Source organism: Balaenoptera musculus, chromosome 13 (assembly GCF_009873245.2).
Source record: "Balaenoptera musculus isolate JJ_BM4_2016_0621 chromosome 13, mBalMus1.pri.v3, whole genome shotgun sequence".
In the NCBI taxonomy this organism is placed as follows: Eukaryota; Metazoa; Chordata; class Mammalia; order Artiodactyla; family Balaenopteridae; genus Balaenoptera; species Balaenoptera musculus.
The window spans coordinates 791,639-811,673 of NC_045797.1; the positions used below are offsets into that span (position 1 = coordinate 791,639).

The 20,035-nt window shown below is 37.3% G+C and overlaps 1 protein-coding gene across 5 annotated transcripts in view; it reads right to left on the reverse strand.

The window, feature by feature from the left end:
• Positions 1–20,035, reverse strand: part of GCC2 (GRIP and coiled-coil domain containing 2) — a 58,510-nt gene that overhangs the window by 37,749 nt on the left and 726 nt on the right. For 4 of the 5 annotated variants that reach the window (XR_005022395.1, XR_005022396.1, XM_036873135.1 and 1 more), the window contains exons 3-13: positions 19,469–19,553; positions 18,281–18,348; positions 14,188–14,292; positions 10,969–13,425; positions 10,160–10,229; positions 7,537–7,637; positions 7,344–7,442; positions 3,554–3,673; positions 2,929–3,093; positions 2,529–2,633; positions 1,722–1,884 (exon numbers count right to left, since the gene is read on the reverse strand). Coding sequence is in view for 3 of the 5 variants with exons in the window: in XM_036873135.1 (XP_036729030.1) it covers positions 1,722–1,884; positions 2,529–2,633; positions 2,929–3,093; positions 3,554–3,673; positions 7,344–7,442; positions 7,537–7,637; positions 10,160–10,229; positions 10,969–13,425; positions 14,188–14,292; positions 18,281–18,348; positions 19,469–19,553 (3,538 nt within the window). In the remaining 2 variants the exon portion in view is untranslated. Of the gene's footprint in view, positions 1–1,721; positions 1,885–2,528; positions 2,634–2,928; positions 3,094–3,553; positions 3,674–7,343; positions 7,443–7,536; positions 7,638–10,159; positions 10,230–10,968; positions 13,426–14,187; positions 14,321–18,280; positions 18,349–19,468; positions 19,554–20,035 lie in introns of those variants that run through there. The other variant, XM_036873137.1, reaches the window with a different exon arrangement.

The window sequence follows — 20,035 nt, forward strand, 5'->3', positions numbered from 1 at the left end:
AGGTGAGCACAGGGGTAGGAGGGTGAGGGCATGGCAGCAGACACAGTCGTGGAAAAGCATGAGTCGCACTTCAGGAAGAAGGAAGGGCCTCTGCACCGAGGGAATAACGAGGGTTAGGCTGAGAAGGTCCACGGGGGCCCGATGCTGGAGCGCCTGGGATTAAGAAGATGTGTGCTCCTCATGCCCCAGGCAGAGTGAGCTGGCTGAGGGTTTTGCATGGGCACTGTCCTGATGTGTCCTCACCCTCCTCCCCGGGGGTCCACAGCTCCCCCGCTCAGCCTTCCAGGGCCTGTGCTGCCCGAGGCTGGCCGCATTTCCAAGACTCCACACTGTGCTCACTGATCTGCCCCGCTGCCCTTCAAAAGGGCCCGAGTACATTCTGGTATTCAGGGCCTTTCTGAACTGGATAGAGAAGAGCTTCCTAATTACATTTCACTTCTCCCTAGCAGGGCAAGCCTTTTCCTCCAACTACTTAAGACTTCCAAAATTACATTATTTCTTTTCACTTTTGCTCGTAACTATGCTGCAGAAAGGACCACCCTTTCCCACCCCGCTTCTTCTCTTCAAATCTCAAGGCCCAATGCGAGCCCTGACTTCCACTCGCTTGTCTGCAGAAGCTCCCCCCCTGAGCTCCTGGCACCCGCTGCCTGAACCTCTCATTCCTGTACGTATTCACCAGTGACAGGGGGTGGCTTCTTGAATAAGCAGCTCTTTTTAGTTTTTCCCAGGTTCAAGACTCTTTTTTCAGCTAGTTGACTAACTCGCAAAACCAAATGTTTGCAACGTGTGTGCCCTGGAGCCCTGCTACCCAGTTTGCACAAGAACGCAGCTGGAAGACGTGGTACGTGCACAGTGAGGAGTTACAGAAACCGTTCACAGAAAGATATCTGAAAATTCCGTTAATTACTTAGGGATTAAAAAACCCATGGGCCAGGACTTCCCTGGTGGCACAGTGGTTAAGAATCCACCTGCCGATGCAGGGGACACGGGTTCAGGCCCTGGTCCGGGAAGATCCCACGTGCCATGGAGCAACTAAGCCTGTGAGCCACAACTACTGAGCCCGCGTGCCACAACTACTGAAGCCCACGCGCCTAGAGCCCGCGCTCTACAAGAGAAGCCACTGCAACGAGAAGCCCATGCATCGCGACCAAGAGTAGCCCCTGCTCGCTGCAACTAGAGGAAGCCCGTGTGCAGCAACGAAGACCCAATGCAGCCAAAAACAAAACAAAACAAAACAAAAAACCCATGGGCCAAAGAAGAGATTCAAAGGAAATTAAAAAGTATTTTCAGCTGAACTAAAATAAAAATACAACATATCAATTTGTTAGCTGTAGCTGAAGGAGTGCCTAAAGGGATACTTAGAGCTCTAGATGCTTACATTAGAAAATATTTAACAGATAAAAGGGAATATAATCACCTTAAAAAGAAAGATTTCGCCGCTACTGCATTATCCCGCTCTGCTGACAATCAGCAAAAGGTGGCCCAGGACCACCTGAGAAACGTTTACGGGAATGAATGCATTAAGCACCCACCTGGACTGCACACAAGGGTACAGGAAGTGGTTTCACAGCCCCCTCTCTGGTCCTCGGGCATGGTCCCTGCTGTGTGGATGACCTGGCCTCCAAGGGCTGGTGAGACCAACAACTAGCATCCCCCCCGACCGACCCCGACTTCTGCTCGGGGCAGTGACCGTGAGCTAAAGTGGGTTCCATTTTACTCACTCATTTCTTCCTGCAGGGTTTCTTGTTTCTGTTTTTGGATTTTTATTTCTTGTTCCAAATCTTCTATCTTGCTGTTCTTATTAGCTAACTTTTGATTTAGTTCTTTCAACAAACGTTCGTAATCAGCAATTTCCATGTTCATCAATGTGGTTTGTTGGGCATCCTGCATGTATTATAATAAAAGATCCACATTACACTAGATGAGTTAATTTTGTTCCAGAATTTCTAAAAGGATGACACAGGAACACACTGGTTCTACAGAGGAAGTTTATACATTAATGCAGAAACTACAAGTTGGATACATTCTAGTTTGTAATTTCATAAAGTATTTTTGTAATAATTTGACTTTTCAGTTTCATTGTATTTCATTATAGTTTTCATTAACTACAATCGGTCTATCTGCTCTTGTGGGGCTCTTATTTATAAATATTCATATTTAAGCATCTCTTATAGTACCTTTATTTTTGCCCTCATCTTTGAAAAAGTAGAGAAAAATTAGTCAAAGTTCTAAGCATAATACAAACTTCAGCTTTTGACATTAATTAAATCTTCATTTATCATGCAACAATCACGTACGAAAAATAAAATAGCAAACAAGTCTAATAATTTGTGAGCCTAGATTCTTCTGGAGAGACGGGCACTCAGAGAACTAAGTTAAATTTTCAGTATTTGGAGGCAAATAATCTATAAAGCAGTATTTCAGCACCACAAATAACCTTGTTTTTCAAATATTTCTTTTCTATGTTTACAGAATAATTTAAGAATGTGAATATAGGTATCGGTTTTGAGTCTGGTGTTTCATTTTACCTTTCTAACCAGCTCTAATTCTTGCATGGTTTTCTGAAGCTGTTTCTTTTCCTTTTGCAGTTGTAGCTGAAGCTCTTCAAGTTCGTTTACAGAACTGGCATGCTCCTAAAATTAAAAATAAAAACATCGCCACCCCTAAGCCAACCAGCATTAAAAAAAGTATTTGTAAGGGGCTATAAAATAAATCTGACATATAAAGTACAGGAAGTTCCATACTTAAAAAAAAACATACCCAAAAATTATAACTTGGATTCTCAAATTCATAGTTGGCATACATTAAGGATTTAATAAACTTTGCTATATTAACAAACGCTACTCATTAGCAAGTCTTTCATTCACTTAAATACTTTGATAAAAATATCACTGTATAAATGAATTAATCCCACAGAACTGTTTTTACCTTTATTTTCTGCTCTTTCTTAAGTTTTTCAGCTTCCAACTCTTTGTCTGCCATGGCCTTGGCTTTGTGGACTTCCAAAATCTGCACTTCTAATAACCGGGTGTTAGACTGCAGTGTCCCAATACGGGCCAGGAGGTCTTCATTATCTGAGTTTAATTTTTCACACTAGAATGACAAATGATTCACTACTGTAAACATGCAGAAAATACACACAGGAGAGGAAGAATAAAATGCAACATTAATGAGAATATTGGCATAGCATAAAAAAGTGAAGATTTCAAAATCGATTCCACAGAATGAAAACGTAAAATCAAGAGTAAGTTTAAAACACTGTCACTGTTGATATTAACTTGGCAAACATTACAAGAGACCAGGAGCACTAACAGAGGAAAAGGCGAAAATGAAAAAATGAAAACAAAAACAAGAAACCCAGAAGAACTGAGATTACAGCAATAAGTAAGACGGGATGGTGGCTAGTTTTCTGTCATATTCTTCTCCCAACAGTGGGAAAAAGAAAATAAAGTTTCTGACTATGTATTAATTTTAATTTTTTGTGCAAAAAATATTAGAATTGAAAAATACTTATTACAATTTCCATGTATGCATTTGCTCAGTTTAAAGTTACCTGAAAAGCCATATTCCTTAGTTGTCTTGTAAGGTCTTCTACTTGGTGCTCAAAATTATTAGCCCGTTCTTTCTCCAGATCCAACTGCTCTGACTGCTTATCATATTCCAATACAAGATTCTTCAACAAAAGACAAAAGGATTTAACTTTAGGGTATTATCATACATTCAACCAGCCAGACTGTATTACTGAGCCATCTTAATATAAGATTTATGAGTTCATTCCGGAAGCCTGAAATATTTACCTAGGTTCAACATTTGGCAGAATACCCAATGGCGTTATATAATACAATTAGCATAATCCAGACGACTTTTAGTATGGGTGGGGAAATCTATTAAAGGGAAGAGGATTTAAAATGTATACAATATAGCATCTCCCAGTTATAGATCCTAGTCATCAAAAATAAACTTCTGAAATGTATACAACATTTAAGGAGGGAGGAGAAAAAGTTTAACCTGGTCCCATTAACTCCACCAAAAGAATTCTGCTGAGGGAGTTGTTTCGGGCCTGGCCTGAGGTGAGGCAGAGGTGCTAATCGAAGAACACAAGAAGACATTTTATACAGTCTCACCCTTTGATGCAAAACGTTCATCAATTTCTGAAGACTCTAAAACCAACTGAATTTTTTTCTTTGATATTCCTAGTTGGCCCCTACTCAAGGACAGAATCCTGGGACTGACCTTTGTGCTATACGCCAGCCTGTGGGGCTATCCTCCAAAATATATGAGAGTCACTGTTTCCAGATTGCCTGTAGTTTGTGTTTCCTCTCCCCGCTTCTTATAAATCCTGTTTTTGCCTTGTTCCTGACTGCTCTCCTGCACAAAAATGAATCCCTGTACAAAATAACTAACAAAATGGTTCTGAGTTTTCCTTGAAAGTGGCCTTCAAAGAAAGTACAGCTTATCAGTTCCTTCATGGATTGTGCCTTTGGAGTCTTCCCCAAGGTCGTCGAGGGTATAGATGACCTATGTTTTTCCTATGTTATCTTCTAGGAGTTTTATAGTTTTGTGTTTTACACTTATGTCTGTGATCCACTTTGAGTTAATTTTTGTGAAGGTGTAAGGTCTGTGGACAGATTCATTTTTTTTGCATGTGGATGTCCAGTTGTTCCAGCACCATTTGTTGAAGATTATCTTTGCTCCATTGTCAAAGATGAGTTGACTATATTTGTGGTCTGCTTCTAGGTTTTATTCTGCTCCACTGTTCTGTTTCTTTATTCTTTTACCAATATCACCCCACACTGTCTTGACTGCTGTAGCTTTATAGTAAGTCTTGAAGTCGGGTAGGATAATCCTCCCACTTTGTTCTTCTGTTCTTCTTCAATATTGTGTTGGGGACTTCCCTAGCGGTCCAGTGGTTAAGACTCCATGTTTCCACTGCAGGGGGCCTGGGTTTGATCCCTGGTCGGGGAACTAAGATGCCATATGCGCAGCACAGCCAAAAACAAAAAACAAAAAATATTGTGTTGCCTCTTCTGGGTCTGACCTTTATCATTTTCCTTCTCTCTAAAGAACTTTTAACATTTCTTGAAAGGCATGTTTACCAGCAACAAAGTCCCTCAATTTTTATCTGAGAAACTCTACTGCTCCTTCACTTTTGAAGGATAATTTTACAGGGCACAGAATTCTAGGTCGGTGGGTTTTTTCTCTCAACACTTTAACTCATTCCACGTGCTTCTTTTTTGTACGGTTTCTGAGAAGTTGGATGTAATTCGTATATTTGCTCTTCTATAAATAAGGTATTTTTTCCCCTATGGCTTCTTTCAGGACTTTACCTTTGATTTTCTGTAGTTTGAAAATGACTGTTTTGGTATGTACCCCGTGTGGTGTTCTCTGAGCTTACTGGATCTGTAACTTGGCGTCTGACCTTAGTTTGGGTAAATTCTCAGTCATTATCGTGTCAGATATTTCTGTTGCTCTTTCTCTTCTCCTATGGCATTCATTACGCATATGCTATGCTTTGTGCAGCTGTTCCACAGTTCTTGGATGTTCTATTCTTTTTTTCCCAGTCCTTTGAAATACATATTTTAAACAAATAAATTGTTATACCTGGTCTACCTTTGCAGGAGATAATAAATCATATGGCTTCTGAAAATGTAAAGAAGCAAGCTCCTAATGGCTCATAAAAGACAACCCCATATATGAATTTCAAAGAAGTGTTTTTTAAAAAATGGACTTATATCTTTACATATTAAGGATACTAACCCCCTGTCATATTTTCATATGTCAATTTTATATTTTATCTAGTTCAATTTGTCTTTTCCCTTGTAACTTCTTTAACTGCTTTTAAGTTGAGAAAAGTATTTTGTATCCAGAGCTTGAATGATCAAGTATTTTATTCTAGGTTTTAAAAAAATCGCTTTCATTTTTGACAAAACTGCAGAATTTATTTTGGTATGTGGCATGAAGTAAAAATCTAACCAAATTTTCCTGAAGTAGTTTTCTGATTCCTTCTGCATTGGCTTCTCTGTTTTCAAATCTTACTGGAGTTGCATAGCTTAGCTGGTGAAAGAACAGATCTGGAACCAGACTGCTTGAATCCAACCCCAGCTCTACTAGTTACTTGCTGTGACCTCCGTGCCTCTGATTCCTTACCGGTGAATCAGCAACGTTAATAACATACTTATCACACACATATCAGGTGTGATAAGACATGTAAAGCACTTAGAAGAGAAGAGTGCCTGGGGCCTGTAAATGCTTGTTTTTATACACAAGTCTCTGTCTTCTTCTTTTTTTTTTTTAAGATTTTTTGATGTGGACCATTTTTAAAGTCTTTACTGAATCTGTTACAATATTGCTTCTGTTTTGGTTTTTTGGCCCCAAGGCATGTGGGATCTTAGCTCCCCGGCCAGGGATCGAACCCACACCCCCTGCATTGGAAGGCAAAGTCTTAACCACTGGACCGCCAGGGAAGTCCCCAGAAGTCTCTGTCTTCTGTTCAATTAATCTGCCTTATTTTTGCATCAGAACTGTATCACATTATGTAGTTTTATAATAAATTTTAGTGTCTGGTAGAGCAAGATGTCAATTTTCTCTTTTCACTTAGTCTCATTAAAGTTCTTCCTGAAATCTCATTTTTTTGGACTACTTTTTTTTTTTGTTTTGTTTTGTTTTGTTTTGTTTTGTTTTGTTTTTGGACTACTTTGGTATTTTCTTCTTTCCATCAAATCTCACTTGACTACTGGCCACTCTACTCCCCCTACCCGCCTTTACTTTTCCACACAGTATTTTCTTGGATTTTTGTCTGCCACTGGAATTTAAGTCCCAAGCAGACAGGAACTCCGTCTACTTGGTTGACCGCCGTCTCCCCAGTAATCAGTACTTAGCCTGGCTGTATAAATATTTGAATGCATAAAGAAATATAATGGTACTCTCTTATTTTTAATTCTTATATTTTTTATAATAGATTCTCATGTTATTTAGGTAGACAAGCAATATTGCCTTCAAATGTTTTCACTTTCGTGTTAGACATGTCTAACTTTCACATTTATTCATTTGGCCAGAAGACTATTAAATAATAACAGTAACGATAGCCATCTTTTTTGTTACTGATTTTATTTGGAAATCCCAAAACAGAAATTTAGTTTTAAAAAACAATAGCTTAAAGGCATATTTAAAGCTTAGCCACTTAAAATCTGATACTAGGATGATACATTACACAAAAAAATAGAAAAAAAGATTTACTAAAAAATACAAGGTGATTATGTTATGGACAAGAGTTTTACATTCCTAGTGCATTCCTTAACTTAGAAGTTACAAATATAACTTGTTATTAAAATAACTATTTTTACCTTATAGCTTTCTGCTCCTTGAATGAGATCTCTCATGGAAGTAGACACCTGATCCCTTTCTGAGCGAACAGATTCAAGTTCTTCCCGTAGCGTCTGGGCCTATTTTAAATACACAATAGTTCTTTTATGTAGAGACAAACTTGATTTTCTAACATGTAAGTTCCTTAAACGTTGCCTTTTTAAGTCACCTTACCTCTTTTCTGCTAGAACCTAGTTCTTTCTTTGCCTTCACAGCAACTAGTTTTAATTTCTCTATTTTCTCCTCTTTGTCTCTGCATTCTTCTTCCAGATATGCTAAAAACATACAATGAAACAATTATCTATAGACTCAAAGGAAAATAGCGAAAATACTCCCATTATTTACTTACTTTAGCCCTAGAAATGGATCTTTAATCTGGAACACAAAATCTGCAATCTGAGATTAAAAGTAATAAAGTAAAAGCAAAATATTAATATCTAGTTTTTAAAGTAAAAGCTTACTTATTTTCTAAATGAGGCAAACAATGTAAACAATTTTCATTTTCTTCAATCTTCCACAACAGCCTACTGTTTTTTTTTTTTTTTGGCCATGTCACATGGCATATGGGATCTTAGCTCCCTGACCAGGGACAGAACCCGTGCCACCTGCAGTGGAAGTGCGGAGTGTTAACCACTGGACTGCCAGGGAAGTCCCAGCCTACTGTTTTTAGCCATTTTGTAAGTGTCTAGGAACTGGAGAGGCTGGCAGGACTCCTTTAACAGTAGAAGATCTCCTGGAGACGCAGGTATGCTAGGCTTTCAGGTGGTGATGTGCACATCAGGATCAAGCAGAGGAGATATCAGATGCACTTAAACATTTATGATCCATAGGCACATGCCTCTTAGTTGGTGGGTCTGATTTTTACAGCTGAACTTGCAATCTGCTTACATGTCCAATCTGGATCTCTCCCGTAACCTCTCTAGCCATCTCCCCGACTTAAAACGCCAGTGTTCCAGATCTTACTTCTTGGTATCTCTGCTTAACTTCAGCTATGATCTGAATTTCTGTCCCTGCTTCTTCATCCAGGGTTCACAGCCCGTGTTCACTTATGCTGCCCTCCTCTGGCTGCGACAGGTGCACTGTCTGTGCACGTAGCACAGGCCAAGTGTTCCACTTCTGCATGTCATCCCGCACATTCTCACCTACTCAGGCATCAGTGTAGCAATTCTCCCCTCGTGTGCAGCAAATCCCCCTCTCTAACAGATTTCTTCCCAACAGTTTACAAACATGCAGTAAGAAAAATATCACCAAGAGATTAAGGTCAGGAACAAAGAGTGGAAGCAGCTAAAGAGGGGAGGGGAGGGTCATAATAGGACAGGTGAAACATCACACAAAGAAAGGCAAAAGAGCACATCTCCCCTCTGGACACTGTCCCATGTCTTCTTTCTTTTATAGCAAAACTCCTTCTAGGCGTGGTCTATACATGCCCTCACGTTTCTCTTGCCCCATTTTCCCCTTGAACCTACTTCAACCAGGCTCTGGCTTCAGTACATCGTGGCAAGTGTTATCAAGTCGCCAATGAGCTGGATGCTGCTTGGCTCGGGTTAGCTCTGAGTGCTAGTGTGGCCCTTCTTCCCTCCTCAAGCACTTCTTCCACCTGTACTTCATCTGTCTTAGCTTCAAAGACATCGTATGCTCTGGGCTCTACCTCACCGGCTATTCCTTCTCATTCTCCTTGGTTGTTTCTATCTTTCTGACTTTTGACAGAGAACTGTCTCTGGGCCTCGTCTTTTTTCCTACGCTCACTTCCTTGGGATCTCAACCTCGTGGCTTTTAATGCCCACTGTGTTAAGCATGGAGTTTTATCTGGTCTAACCCTCTCCCCATTAACTCCAGATTTGCACAGTTAGTAGTCTACTCGACATCTCCAGTTGGGGTGGTAATCAAGTTTCATTTGTCTAAGACTGAACTCATGCTCTTCCCTAACCCGACCTTCCCCAGTCACCCATTACAGAAAACTGTGGGTCATTCCAAATTCTTTCAACCACCCGTCCCCTCTCCCCCGCCAATCCCACTGGGCATTCAACTGAGGAATTATGGGTACATCACACAACACTTTTTTAAGTTTGTTTCTCCATCTTAAAATGGGAATAAAAGAGCTACCTCCTAACATTACTCTGAGGAATAAATGGGTATGGGGATGTCCCAGCTCTTCTGCACAACACACACCAGCCCTCTCATGCTCAGACTCCTGCCTCTCCAGAATTTCCTAGGAGGCTCCTGGACGTCATGGATGTTAACGTTCAAGCACCTACTGTTCCCTCCTGCTGCAGCACCTTTCTCCTCGTGTCAAATTTCTCATTCTTCAACACACAAGTACAGCCTATTCTGTGATGTTTTTCCTAACTCAAAACGAGCAGTTAATCATGTCTTCCTGTACTGTCACCAGCGTACCCTGTCCACACTCCAAAGTACTGCAGTAACAGCCCCTTCTTGCAGTGAGTTCTTTGAAGACACGGTCTGTATGGTGTGTATCTTAGCCCCCTTCCTATTACCAGTGCCTAGGTAGTTGGGCATTCAAATAAGGTTGCTAAATGCATGAAAAATCCAAAACCAATCATGGAACCATTTATAAATGGAATCACATCACTCCTTTGGATTAAACAATAGAAAATGAGAGCTTTGAAAGGGAAGGCAAGCAGATGGCAGTGGGGCAAGAGTGGGGGCATCAGGAAGAGAGAGCTACTCATCATGTGTTTAACAACTCATTAATTGGTGACAATACTTCCCAATCTATTCTAACACTAAAAAGAATCTGTGTAATTAACTGTGACAACATATGCAAAACCATAGTTACCTATTTTTTCTTCAAACTCTTTTACTGAAGGTTGATCACTTTCTACAGAAGGTGATTTCTCTAAGGAATCCTAGATTTTACAGGAAAAACAAAGACAATCACTGCATTCCCCATGATGTACTCGCCGTCATGTTAAGCATGAAAAAAATCATTATCAAAGAGAATTCATACAAAAAGCAGTTTGGTGAACAGTCTTTTTCTTCCCTTGATAGACCAGGTAATTCTGACCTTATCATGCATGTAGCATGATGTTTTTTACTATAAACATAGTATAGGTCATGTTTTTTACTATAAAAAACAGCAATATCCAAGACCAAGACGAACCACCCAGCAGATATCAAATACATAATGCATTAAGGAAAAGATTAAATGATGATTATAGTTTATCCTGTCATGATTTGGGGAAAAAACCCTAAATTTTTGGTTAAAATTAAATACCACTTTAGTCTACATTTTTGCTCAACAGTGCTCTTTAAGTTAATATGCATACCACACAAGGATGAAATTCAAATTTTTCCATGTTTACTTGTAGCTTTGCTGGTAACTAATTATACAGTTTTAACATTTAACCCCCTAATCATCTAATCTTATATAAAAACAAAATTCTAAAATGATCTAAAACCAAAAAGTGCTCACTGTGATAAAGTGTGATGTGAAAATGTTTAATGTACTTTCAGAAATATGCATTTGATCTTAAATGCTAAAAATTTACTTCTGACTTCAAAGTGCAATAATATATATATTTTCTAGAGTCTATGACTAGAACTAAGAATTTATTTTAAAATCAGTAAAATGCAAATTAATAGTACCTTTAATGATATCAACTCTGCTCTCACATCTTGCAATTCTGATTCTTTTTGTTCTAGTAATGGCCTTAGGTTTTCAAGTTCCTTTATAAAATATTTTTCTTCTTCATTATGGTTTTCATTTTTGCTACATAATTTTTGAGATAATTCATCAACTTGAATTAGGAGATTCTGATTTTCAAGCCTTGTTTGTTCGTTAGCATTCTTCATTTCTAGAAGATCAGACTGCAGGGCCTCTTTTTCCAAGACGGTTTCTTCTAATTCTTTCCTTAAGAGAGCTTTCTCTAGCTCATGGTCTCTTAATAAAGACCTAAGTTCCTCACATTGAATCACATTCTCTTCTTGGAGGAACTTAATCTCTTTTTCTAACTCTGCTACCCTTTTACCATACTGGAAGACCAAGTTGTGTTTTTCTTCATTTATTTTAGCTAAGGATTCACCTACAGCTTGTAGGACATTTACAACATCTTGTTCTTCACTTTTTTCTGAAACTTTTGACTCCATTTGTTCAAGAAAACCACACAACTGAGTTTTGAGAAATAACTTCTGAACTTGCTCATTTTCCAACAGTTTATTTAAATTATCTCTTTCTTCAACTGTTAACTGAAGTTTCTTTTCTAATTCAGAAATCTGCTCCTTCAGCATAAAATCTCCTTCTTTTTGAGACAGGAGAGCTTCCAAATCCCTGCTCAACTGGTTCTTTTCTGAACTCAGTCTACTATTTTCCTCATGAAGAGACTTCACTTCAGATGACACTGCTTCCTGGTCTTCAGAGAGAGTTTTCAACTGAGCCATAAGCTTTTCCAGTTTTTGGTCCTTTTGATCCTTTTCTTCTAAGGTTTCTTCTAGTCGTGCTGTTAAATCATTTACCTTTTGTTCTAGCTCACTGCTGTACTGGGTAGTCTGCTCCACTTTCTCCCTGGGTCCTACAATCAACCTTTCTTCCCTTTCACATTTGTGATAGACAGTCTCCACCTCTTCATGATAACTTTTAATTTTACTTATGAGATCATCTTTTTCCTCAGTAAGAGAACTTATCTTTGCTTCAAATTCTTGTAACATGGTATCTCTCTGACTGAGACTAACTAAATACACTTCATTCTTTTCTTGAAGGTTCTTTATGGTATTTTCAAGTTCTGGTACAAATTGTTGCTGTGTTAGTAACTTTTCATTTTCTCTCTGGAGACGATTCACAGTTTCAAGAAGAGCATCTTTTTCATTAAATGCAGTTCTGAGCTTCTGCTGAAGTTCATTAACATCAGATGCTTGCTGTTGCTTCATTGATTCAAACTCTTGACTTATTTTTCCAGCAGATTCCCCCAACTCTGTTTGTAAAATTTCCATAATCTCTCGTAAACTCTCATAATTTAAAATTGCTTCTTGCTTTTCTTTTTGTAGGTTTTCACACTGTTCCTTAACACCCTGTATTTCAAACATCAATGTTAATTTTTCTTTTTCTGAACCTGACAAAAATGCCTCATTTAGTTCTGATATTTCTTTTTGATGTTGTTCCTTAAGACTCTGTACTTCTTTGTTATGTTGTTCTATGGTACAGCAAAATTGTTTATTTGAATCTTCTAGCTCAGATTTTAATTTTTCAATTACACACCCCTGCTCTTCTTTAGCTAGTAATAATTCATTAATTTTAAACTCTAAATCTTCCCGTTCGTGGAAAAACTCATCCTTTGTATGCTGGGCATCAATTTCAAGTTTTAATTTAAGATTATTCATGTAAGTTAACTCGTCTTTTAAGATGCTATGTTGAGACTTCAGTTCTTTTAGGGTATCTTCTAAGTGTTTGACTTTTTCATTTACTGCTTGTTCTACACGAGTATCTTCCTGTAAGGGCAAAGAACACATTTGATTTTCCTGGTCTGCGTTTTCTAATTCACATTCATATTTCTCCTGAAGGTTCTTCTCACTTGCCTCACACTGTTTGACTAAGTTCTCCTTTAGCTGGTTTAAATGATTTACTTCTGCTTCGTGTTCTTTAGCAGATGCTTCAATTTGGCACTTCAATTCCTTCACCTCTTCTTGGTGTGTAGATTTCAACCGTAAAAGTTCTTCTTGCAAACTATTAATTTCTTTTTGGTACTGCTGAGAATTAGCCTCAATGACTCCTTGGAGATGAGTAATTTCTTGCTCCTTTTCATTTGTGGCAGCTTCTAACTGCTTTTGCAGACATAAAATTTGCTCCTCAAAGGCTGGCTTAATTTTCTGAATCTCTTCCTGTAGTTTTTTAACATTATCTTCAGAATCACTCTGAAATTTGATTTGTTCTGAAAGCTCTAATTGTTTTTTTGCTGCTTCCTCCAGTTCCTTTTGCCAACCAGCTTTATCGTTACTGTATTTGGAATGTACTGCCATTAATTCACTTTTCAAATTTTCCATTTCTTTTGCATAGTTTCTTTCTGATTGTTCAAACTCCTTATGCACATCTTCCAACTTAGTTACAGAATCCTATAAAAGTAAGCACACAAGAATTATTTAAGACAAAACAAACCCCTGCCCTCAGGAAAAATATTAGACATAGGCTCAAAAAATAAGAAATGAGCAGAAATGTACATAAAGAAATACGATACTGAGATTCCAAGAATTCTGCTTAGAAGCTCTGACTACCTTAAGCAGTACTAAATAGGTTACTCAAAGCAATAACTAAAAGCTAGGAAATCTCTGAATTTAATTTTCCTTTAAATGGTAATAAATTATGTAAGTTGTATTAAGTCATAGGCTTTAATGAATATCTCCTGAATAGAGTAATATAGCTTTTGGGAGAAAATTAGCACAGACCCAAAAGACACTTGAATATCCTAGAACTGAACAGACAACCTTTCCTTTCCTTCCCTCCCTCTCTTTCCTTTCTTTTTCTTCCTTCCTTCCTTCTTTCCTTTCTTTCTTTCTTTCTTTTGATAACATTTAGAGTATGTGTGACAATCAACTTATTTAAATAGGTAATTTTTCATAAAATAGGTATTTTTTCCCATTTTTACTAAAGAATGATATTACAACTAAAATGAAGATTAAACAATGGAACAAGTAAATGTTAGCTCTATGTAGTTGAGTGATTTCAGTTATTTTTCTTTTTAAATATCAATCTGTTTCCTTGTCTGTAAATATTACAGTTAAAATCAGATCAGATGCTTTTTAAGGTCTTGGCTCTAAAATGCATAGCTATACTATATAAGTTAATAAAAAGCAAAATAAATTAAAGTGTTGCTTTACCTTAACCTCTTGCTTCATTTTAATATTTTCCTTCTTCAAAGAAACACACTGTTGCTCAGTCTCTGCTTTTTCCAAAAGAATAGCATCCAGACGTATGGTCAATGCCTGTTTTGGAACAGGATGATTTGTTTGCCTGAGGTTAAAAATGGTGGATTGACTTCATGCAAAATTATCTCCTCACCTTTTCCAAACCATGCTAAAGTAAGAATATTTAAAAAGCTATATACATAAGAGCAAAGAAAAAAGGAGAAAAGACATGAGGGTATGAGAAATTTCAATATATCTTTGGAAAACTGAAAGTGGAGGACGTGGAGGACGTGAATTAGAAAGAAGAAGAAAGCTATAACCTAAGGGCTCGTGCTGGGAAACACATGAGAAGCTGGCAAACACTCATTAGCAAACTATATGCTCAGGAACTGGAGAGTCAGGTTCAAAAATCGGATTGACTGACAATCTCAATGGGGCGTGCTCAGAATAATGGGCAAGAAATCACCAGTGTCCCCCCTCCCCCAGAGAAAGTTTACCTCTTGCAGAAATGAAGCAGGAAAGGAAGTTAATGAAGTGGAAAACAGAACAGCCAAGAGTCAGTTCTTTGAAAAAAAAAAAGCTAACAAAATAGACTTCTTGTAAGACTGATCAAGAGAAGACAGAAGTCACAAACAATATTATGAATAAAAGGAGAACCTATCTATATATAAATTACAGATTATACAGTTTAGAAGAATATTATGATTATTAATCTGCCAATCATACTGAAAAGTAAAATGGTATGGAAAAAAATTCCTAGAAAAATGTAACTCAAGAAAAAAAATTAAAAAGCATCATCAATACTATTACTACTTAAAAATCAAACTAGTGATTTAAAATTGTCCACCAAAGAAAACAGGAGGAATAGATAGTTTTATAGGTGAGTTCTATCAAGCTTTCAAAGAACAGATTATCCCAATTACATATGAATTTTTTCAGACAAAACAAAAAGCAAGAAGAATTCTCAAGTTATTCTACACAATTGGCATAACTTGATAACATTATGCAAGGACTTTACAGACAGGAAAATCACAGACCCATTTCACGTGAATTTAGATAAAGTTAATCTTAAACATTAAAACCGAGATAAAATCCTAAACAAACCTTAGTCAACTATCACTCCAGAACTGCCTCTGAACTTCTTTTGTGAAATAATAAAGAAAAACTCTGTTGTTCAAAAATACAAAAACAAAGCAGATGTAGAAAATATTTAGAGTTCTATACCAAGTTATAGCTATTATTCAAACATGAGAGTAGAATAAAGCCACTTTTAAATACAAGATGACAAAAATTTTCCTCCTATGCATCTGTTGTTAGGAAGCTGGAGAAGGACATGCTCTACCAAAATGAGGTTATCCAAGAAAGTGAATGACCTGTGACCCAGCAAACGGGGTGGGGGGCCAACACAGGAAAGCAGTATAATTCCCTGAATCATGGCAAAAGGCCGACTCCAGGAAAACCACAGCAGACCTGGAGAACAACCAGACCAAATTAGCACAGGACAGAAGGCTTTAGGAGGCAGGTGTCCAGAAAAAAATGTAAACGGTTATTTGATGTGTTTGACCAGCTGGAAAGTAGGAGTCATTGTGAAAGATAGCGAAATTTTCATCTGTTATAACAGGAGTGAATAGCTAAGTGTCCCACCAAGGGATAAATCAAGGAAAAGCAGTATAAGCATATTATTCAGAAATAGAGAGATAATTTCCATAAGCTATTTAGAATTATAAGTTATTTAGTTGTTAGTACTATTTCTAAATCATGAGTATATATTGCTTTTGTTAAAACAATTTTAGTTTTAAAATTAGTTTTTTCACATTATATAGTATTGCAATGTAAACTTCTGTTTGGTATATTATCAGGGGAAGCCTGAAAACATTAATAATTTTAGGAGATATACAGAAGGCATTATCTGAAAGCAGCTATAAATATCCTTAAAGACTAGAGGCACAAAATGGACAGTTATTTCCTAGGAAATACAAATTTGATTCCAGCAAAGAGAAAACAACAAGAGTGATACATTCCAGAAATTCCGCATCTTGACATGTAATTTTTACCTTTCTCTTGCATTTGGAAGCAGCATATAAGTTCAATGTAATACCATACACCTCAAATTTTGACATGGAAAATATGGGTTTTTAGTCCTCTTTTTTAAAAGTCAAGCATGCCAGGTTTGCAATAAAACTTTAGATGTATTTCAACGCACTAGAAGATGACTATCAGAAATTTTAATAACTAGAACTTGTAAAAAGCCATACATTTTTATGAAGGACAGAAAATTCTGTATTCAAAGCCATGTTTTTCCAGTGTACTTTTCCCAGTGAAGAGATAAAACATAGCAAGAAAGTCTTTTCCCTTTTCCAGAGGTGCAGAGGACATATTACATTGCAGTACATGATTTTCCTAAAACAGAAAACTTACTTACAGCAACTGAATAACTGATGCACAGCTCCCTGAATCACTCCCCAATGTAATTTTCTCATTAACACTGGAAACCAAAGATTTCATTCTCATTTAATTTTACCAACCTTTACTTTCTGAGACTTGAGTGGTCAGGATAACATGCTTTAATATTAAATTAATAACCTGAAAGGTAAAGTTAGCTAACTGAGAGAAATTTTCTACCCTTAAATTTTTAGGAGTAGTTTTGACAGAAGGGGAGAATACATTGATAAGAAGGAAATAAGGGACAGATATTTGAATATTCTGAAATGCAACAGCATGAAAAGTATTTTAAGGGCTAAGAGTTAACTGATCCAAAATTAGAACAGAATCTCTGGAGTGCTCTTTTCAAACACAAAAACCTCCTTTTTAGTGTGGGTGTGCATGAATGTATGTATGTATGTATACATGTGTGTAGAAAATATCCCCCAAATAATATATGGTAATAATAAAACCATTGAGTACTTATGTGACAGATCCAGCTCTACGTACTGTAGGTACTAACTCATAATACAACTCTATGAAAGTAGGTCTTATTATCCCTAGTCTACAGATGAAGGAAGAGAAAGAAGTTAAGAAACTTAGCCATGGTCACGCAGCTGGTGTGTGGCACAGCGGGGTCTGAAGATCTGAATCAGGCGGTCTGGCTCCACAGTCAGTGCTCTTTAACTACATGGAGTTGTACTTTTGCTATCACTAATTAGGGAAATACACAGTGACCAAATAAACAAAACCATTACGAATTCAGTAATGCTTAAACCAATCAGCACATTACGAATCCAAATGGTATTTGTGCACACCATTCAGAATTCATACACTGTTTTAGCTAAATGAAGAACAAAATGGTAGTGCAAGGTATGCACAGCGATTTAAAGACTCCTGGTAGTAGCTTCCTGGGAGTCCCTCAGTTGTGCATGGCTCACAAGTTGGGAGACTAAGATAACATATAATCAAAGAATAGACAGATACCATGACTCAAATTACAAATATGCAAAAGCAAGGAAAAAAACTTCTGCAGAGCTTTGAGAAGCAAAGAAACTTTAAAGAAGGTAGGCCAAATGGGGGAAGGAAAAGCATTTAATTACCTTAAGGGCACATAAGTAAGAATGAGCAACTCAAGGTCTTAAACAGGGGATAACAATATAAAAACAACATTCTATCATCTGACGAGAATATGTAGAAGTAAAAGAGAAAGAGAGCCCAGTTACGGGTCATCAAGGTAAGTATGGTTAGCAAGTAAGACATGACGTGTTTAACAAAGAACCATGGGAATGGAGAGAATCATCAAAGTCCTGAGCGTGGCGGGGTTTTCTGATGGGGAGAGGGAAGAGCAGGCCTGAGACTGAAGCAATAACCATAATTACAGAGTGTGTAAAGGATGACAAGGACAGAAAGGAACACCACTTCAGAACAGAAAGGGACGCAGAGGTCATTCACCTCTCTTTTTACAGTCAACCAGAAAGGTGAAGCATGTAACCAAGGGCAGAGAGGAAGTGGAACAAAAGGCTCGGGAGCCCGATAGCGCTCAAGCAGGCTGACAGCCCTCAAGGAAATCCGATTAATCATCGGGCATCTCCTCTAAGTAAAGAAATGAAAATTAAAGCAATACGCACAACTGTTTCATTACCTTAATAATATCATCAGTTTCTCCAGCAACAGGTTTCGATCTCAATTCTTCAATTTCTTTCTCCAATTCTAAACAATTAAAAAAATAAAAAAGATACTAGTTCAGAAATGAAGAAAATAATTACTGGCTCAAGTGATAAGTACATTCTTAAAAAAAATCACTATAAATTAGAACACATTTAAGAAGCAGCAGATATTTTGAGAAAGCACTAAGTTCACCCAGCATTACCTTTTATTTTCCTTTTTATTATGGAAAACTCCAAACGAATTAAAAAACCCAGAGAGAATAGTGTGATTAATCTCTATGCTCCAACATCTTGGTTTAATAATTACTACATGACCAACCTTGTTTCATCGCAACCTGTATTCACTTCCTCCTTCCCCTCTTGTCTTATGCATCCTGATATTTTTGAAGCAAATCCCAGACATTATTTCAGCTGTAAATAACTTCTTACTGTATAATCTTAAAGCAACAACTAACCTCATATTAAACACACATGTTAATCTATTTCATCAACTCATGTCTAGGTCTGGAGCCTAGAACATCTTTCCAAATAAATTACTCTCTTATCATAAGCTGATCCAACCTCCAGAAACACAGTTTGACCTTTTCTAGTAGTAAATAAGTCTTGGCTTTTAGGCTGGGCAGTTAAGTTACTGAAAATTCAAGAGCTCACCTACACATATTAAAAAAGGATACTAATATCTTTGTCTTTTTGGAATATAAAGAAAGGGAAACTGAATAGGCAATCAACCAACTTCAGTAAATAAATATACTTCAAAATTCCAGGAATAGAAATCTTTTACTACTTTACTTGGGGCCTCTTCTTACTTCCTTGGGCTCAGAACTTCATGTCTCTAACATTTCAACTGGCAACTCTAGAAAAAAATGCTTTACTCAGAAGAATATACAATCCACATGAGGAAAAAAAAAAGTGCTGAACTTTAACAAACTGTTTCTTAAAATCCTCCTCCCTGACTTTATTAATTCAAAGGTAACTGCAGTTTAGGGATATGAGATAATAAAAAATATCAGAAGCAAACTTTAGAATGTTAAGTAATAACAGATTCCACTACACTAATATTATTGGATTCACTGATAAACAAGCCAATGTACTATTAAAAAACTAACAGTTGTAACCATGATTAAACAAGATTGCGGTCAAGATGAATATTTTCAACCCAATACCTGTACATCTTGATTTAGCTTTCTGTATTAGCATCATCTGCTTCTTGGCAAACTTGATAAGATCTTCCTTGGGCAATGTTTCCAGCTGGAAGAGGCAGGGATGTTACCAATTTGCGAGAATTCATGTTTCTACTATACCACAAAAAAGAAACATAAAGTCTGCCTAAAAATAAAAAACATCCTATTGAATAGATCTTTATGTCAACCAAACACCACATTTTTTAAGATTAGCAAATGCAAGTTTCACTCAATAACTATTAGCTCGGCAACTACTATGAAACGTAGAGAAAATCGCACGTATCCTCTTACGTTACAGATATCCTTGTTACAGGTTAAGACACTTTTTAGATCTTGATTAATTGCAAAATTAGGGAACTGGGACTAATTCTACGTAAAGTTCCTTAGATCTGTAAAATTGCTTCGTCCTATTCAAGGCTGAAAGGAGTCTCTGGCCACATGAAAACACGTAAGCCTAATTACAGCAGTAAGATGAGTCAGGGTGCGTTTAGGCTTTACCTAAAAATCAGGGAAAGTTCCTTAACCCCTGCAGGCTCAGTTTTCTTAGGC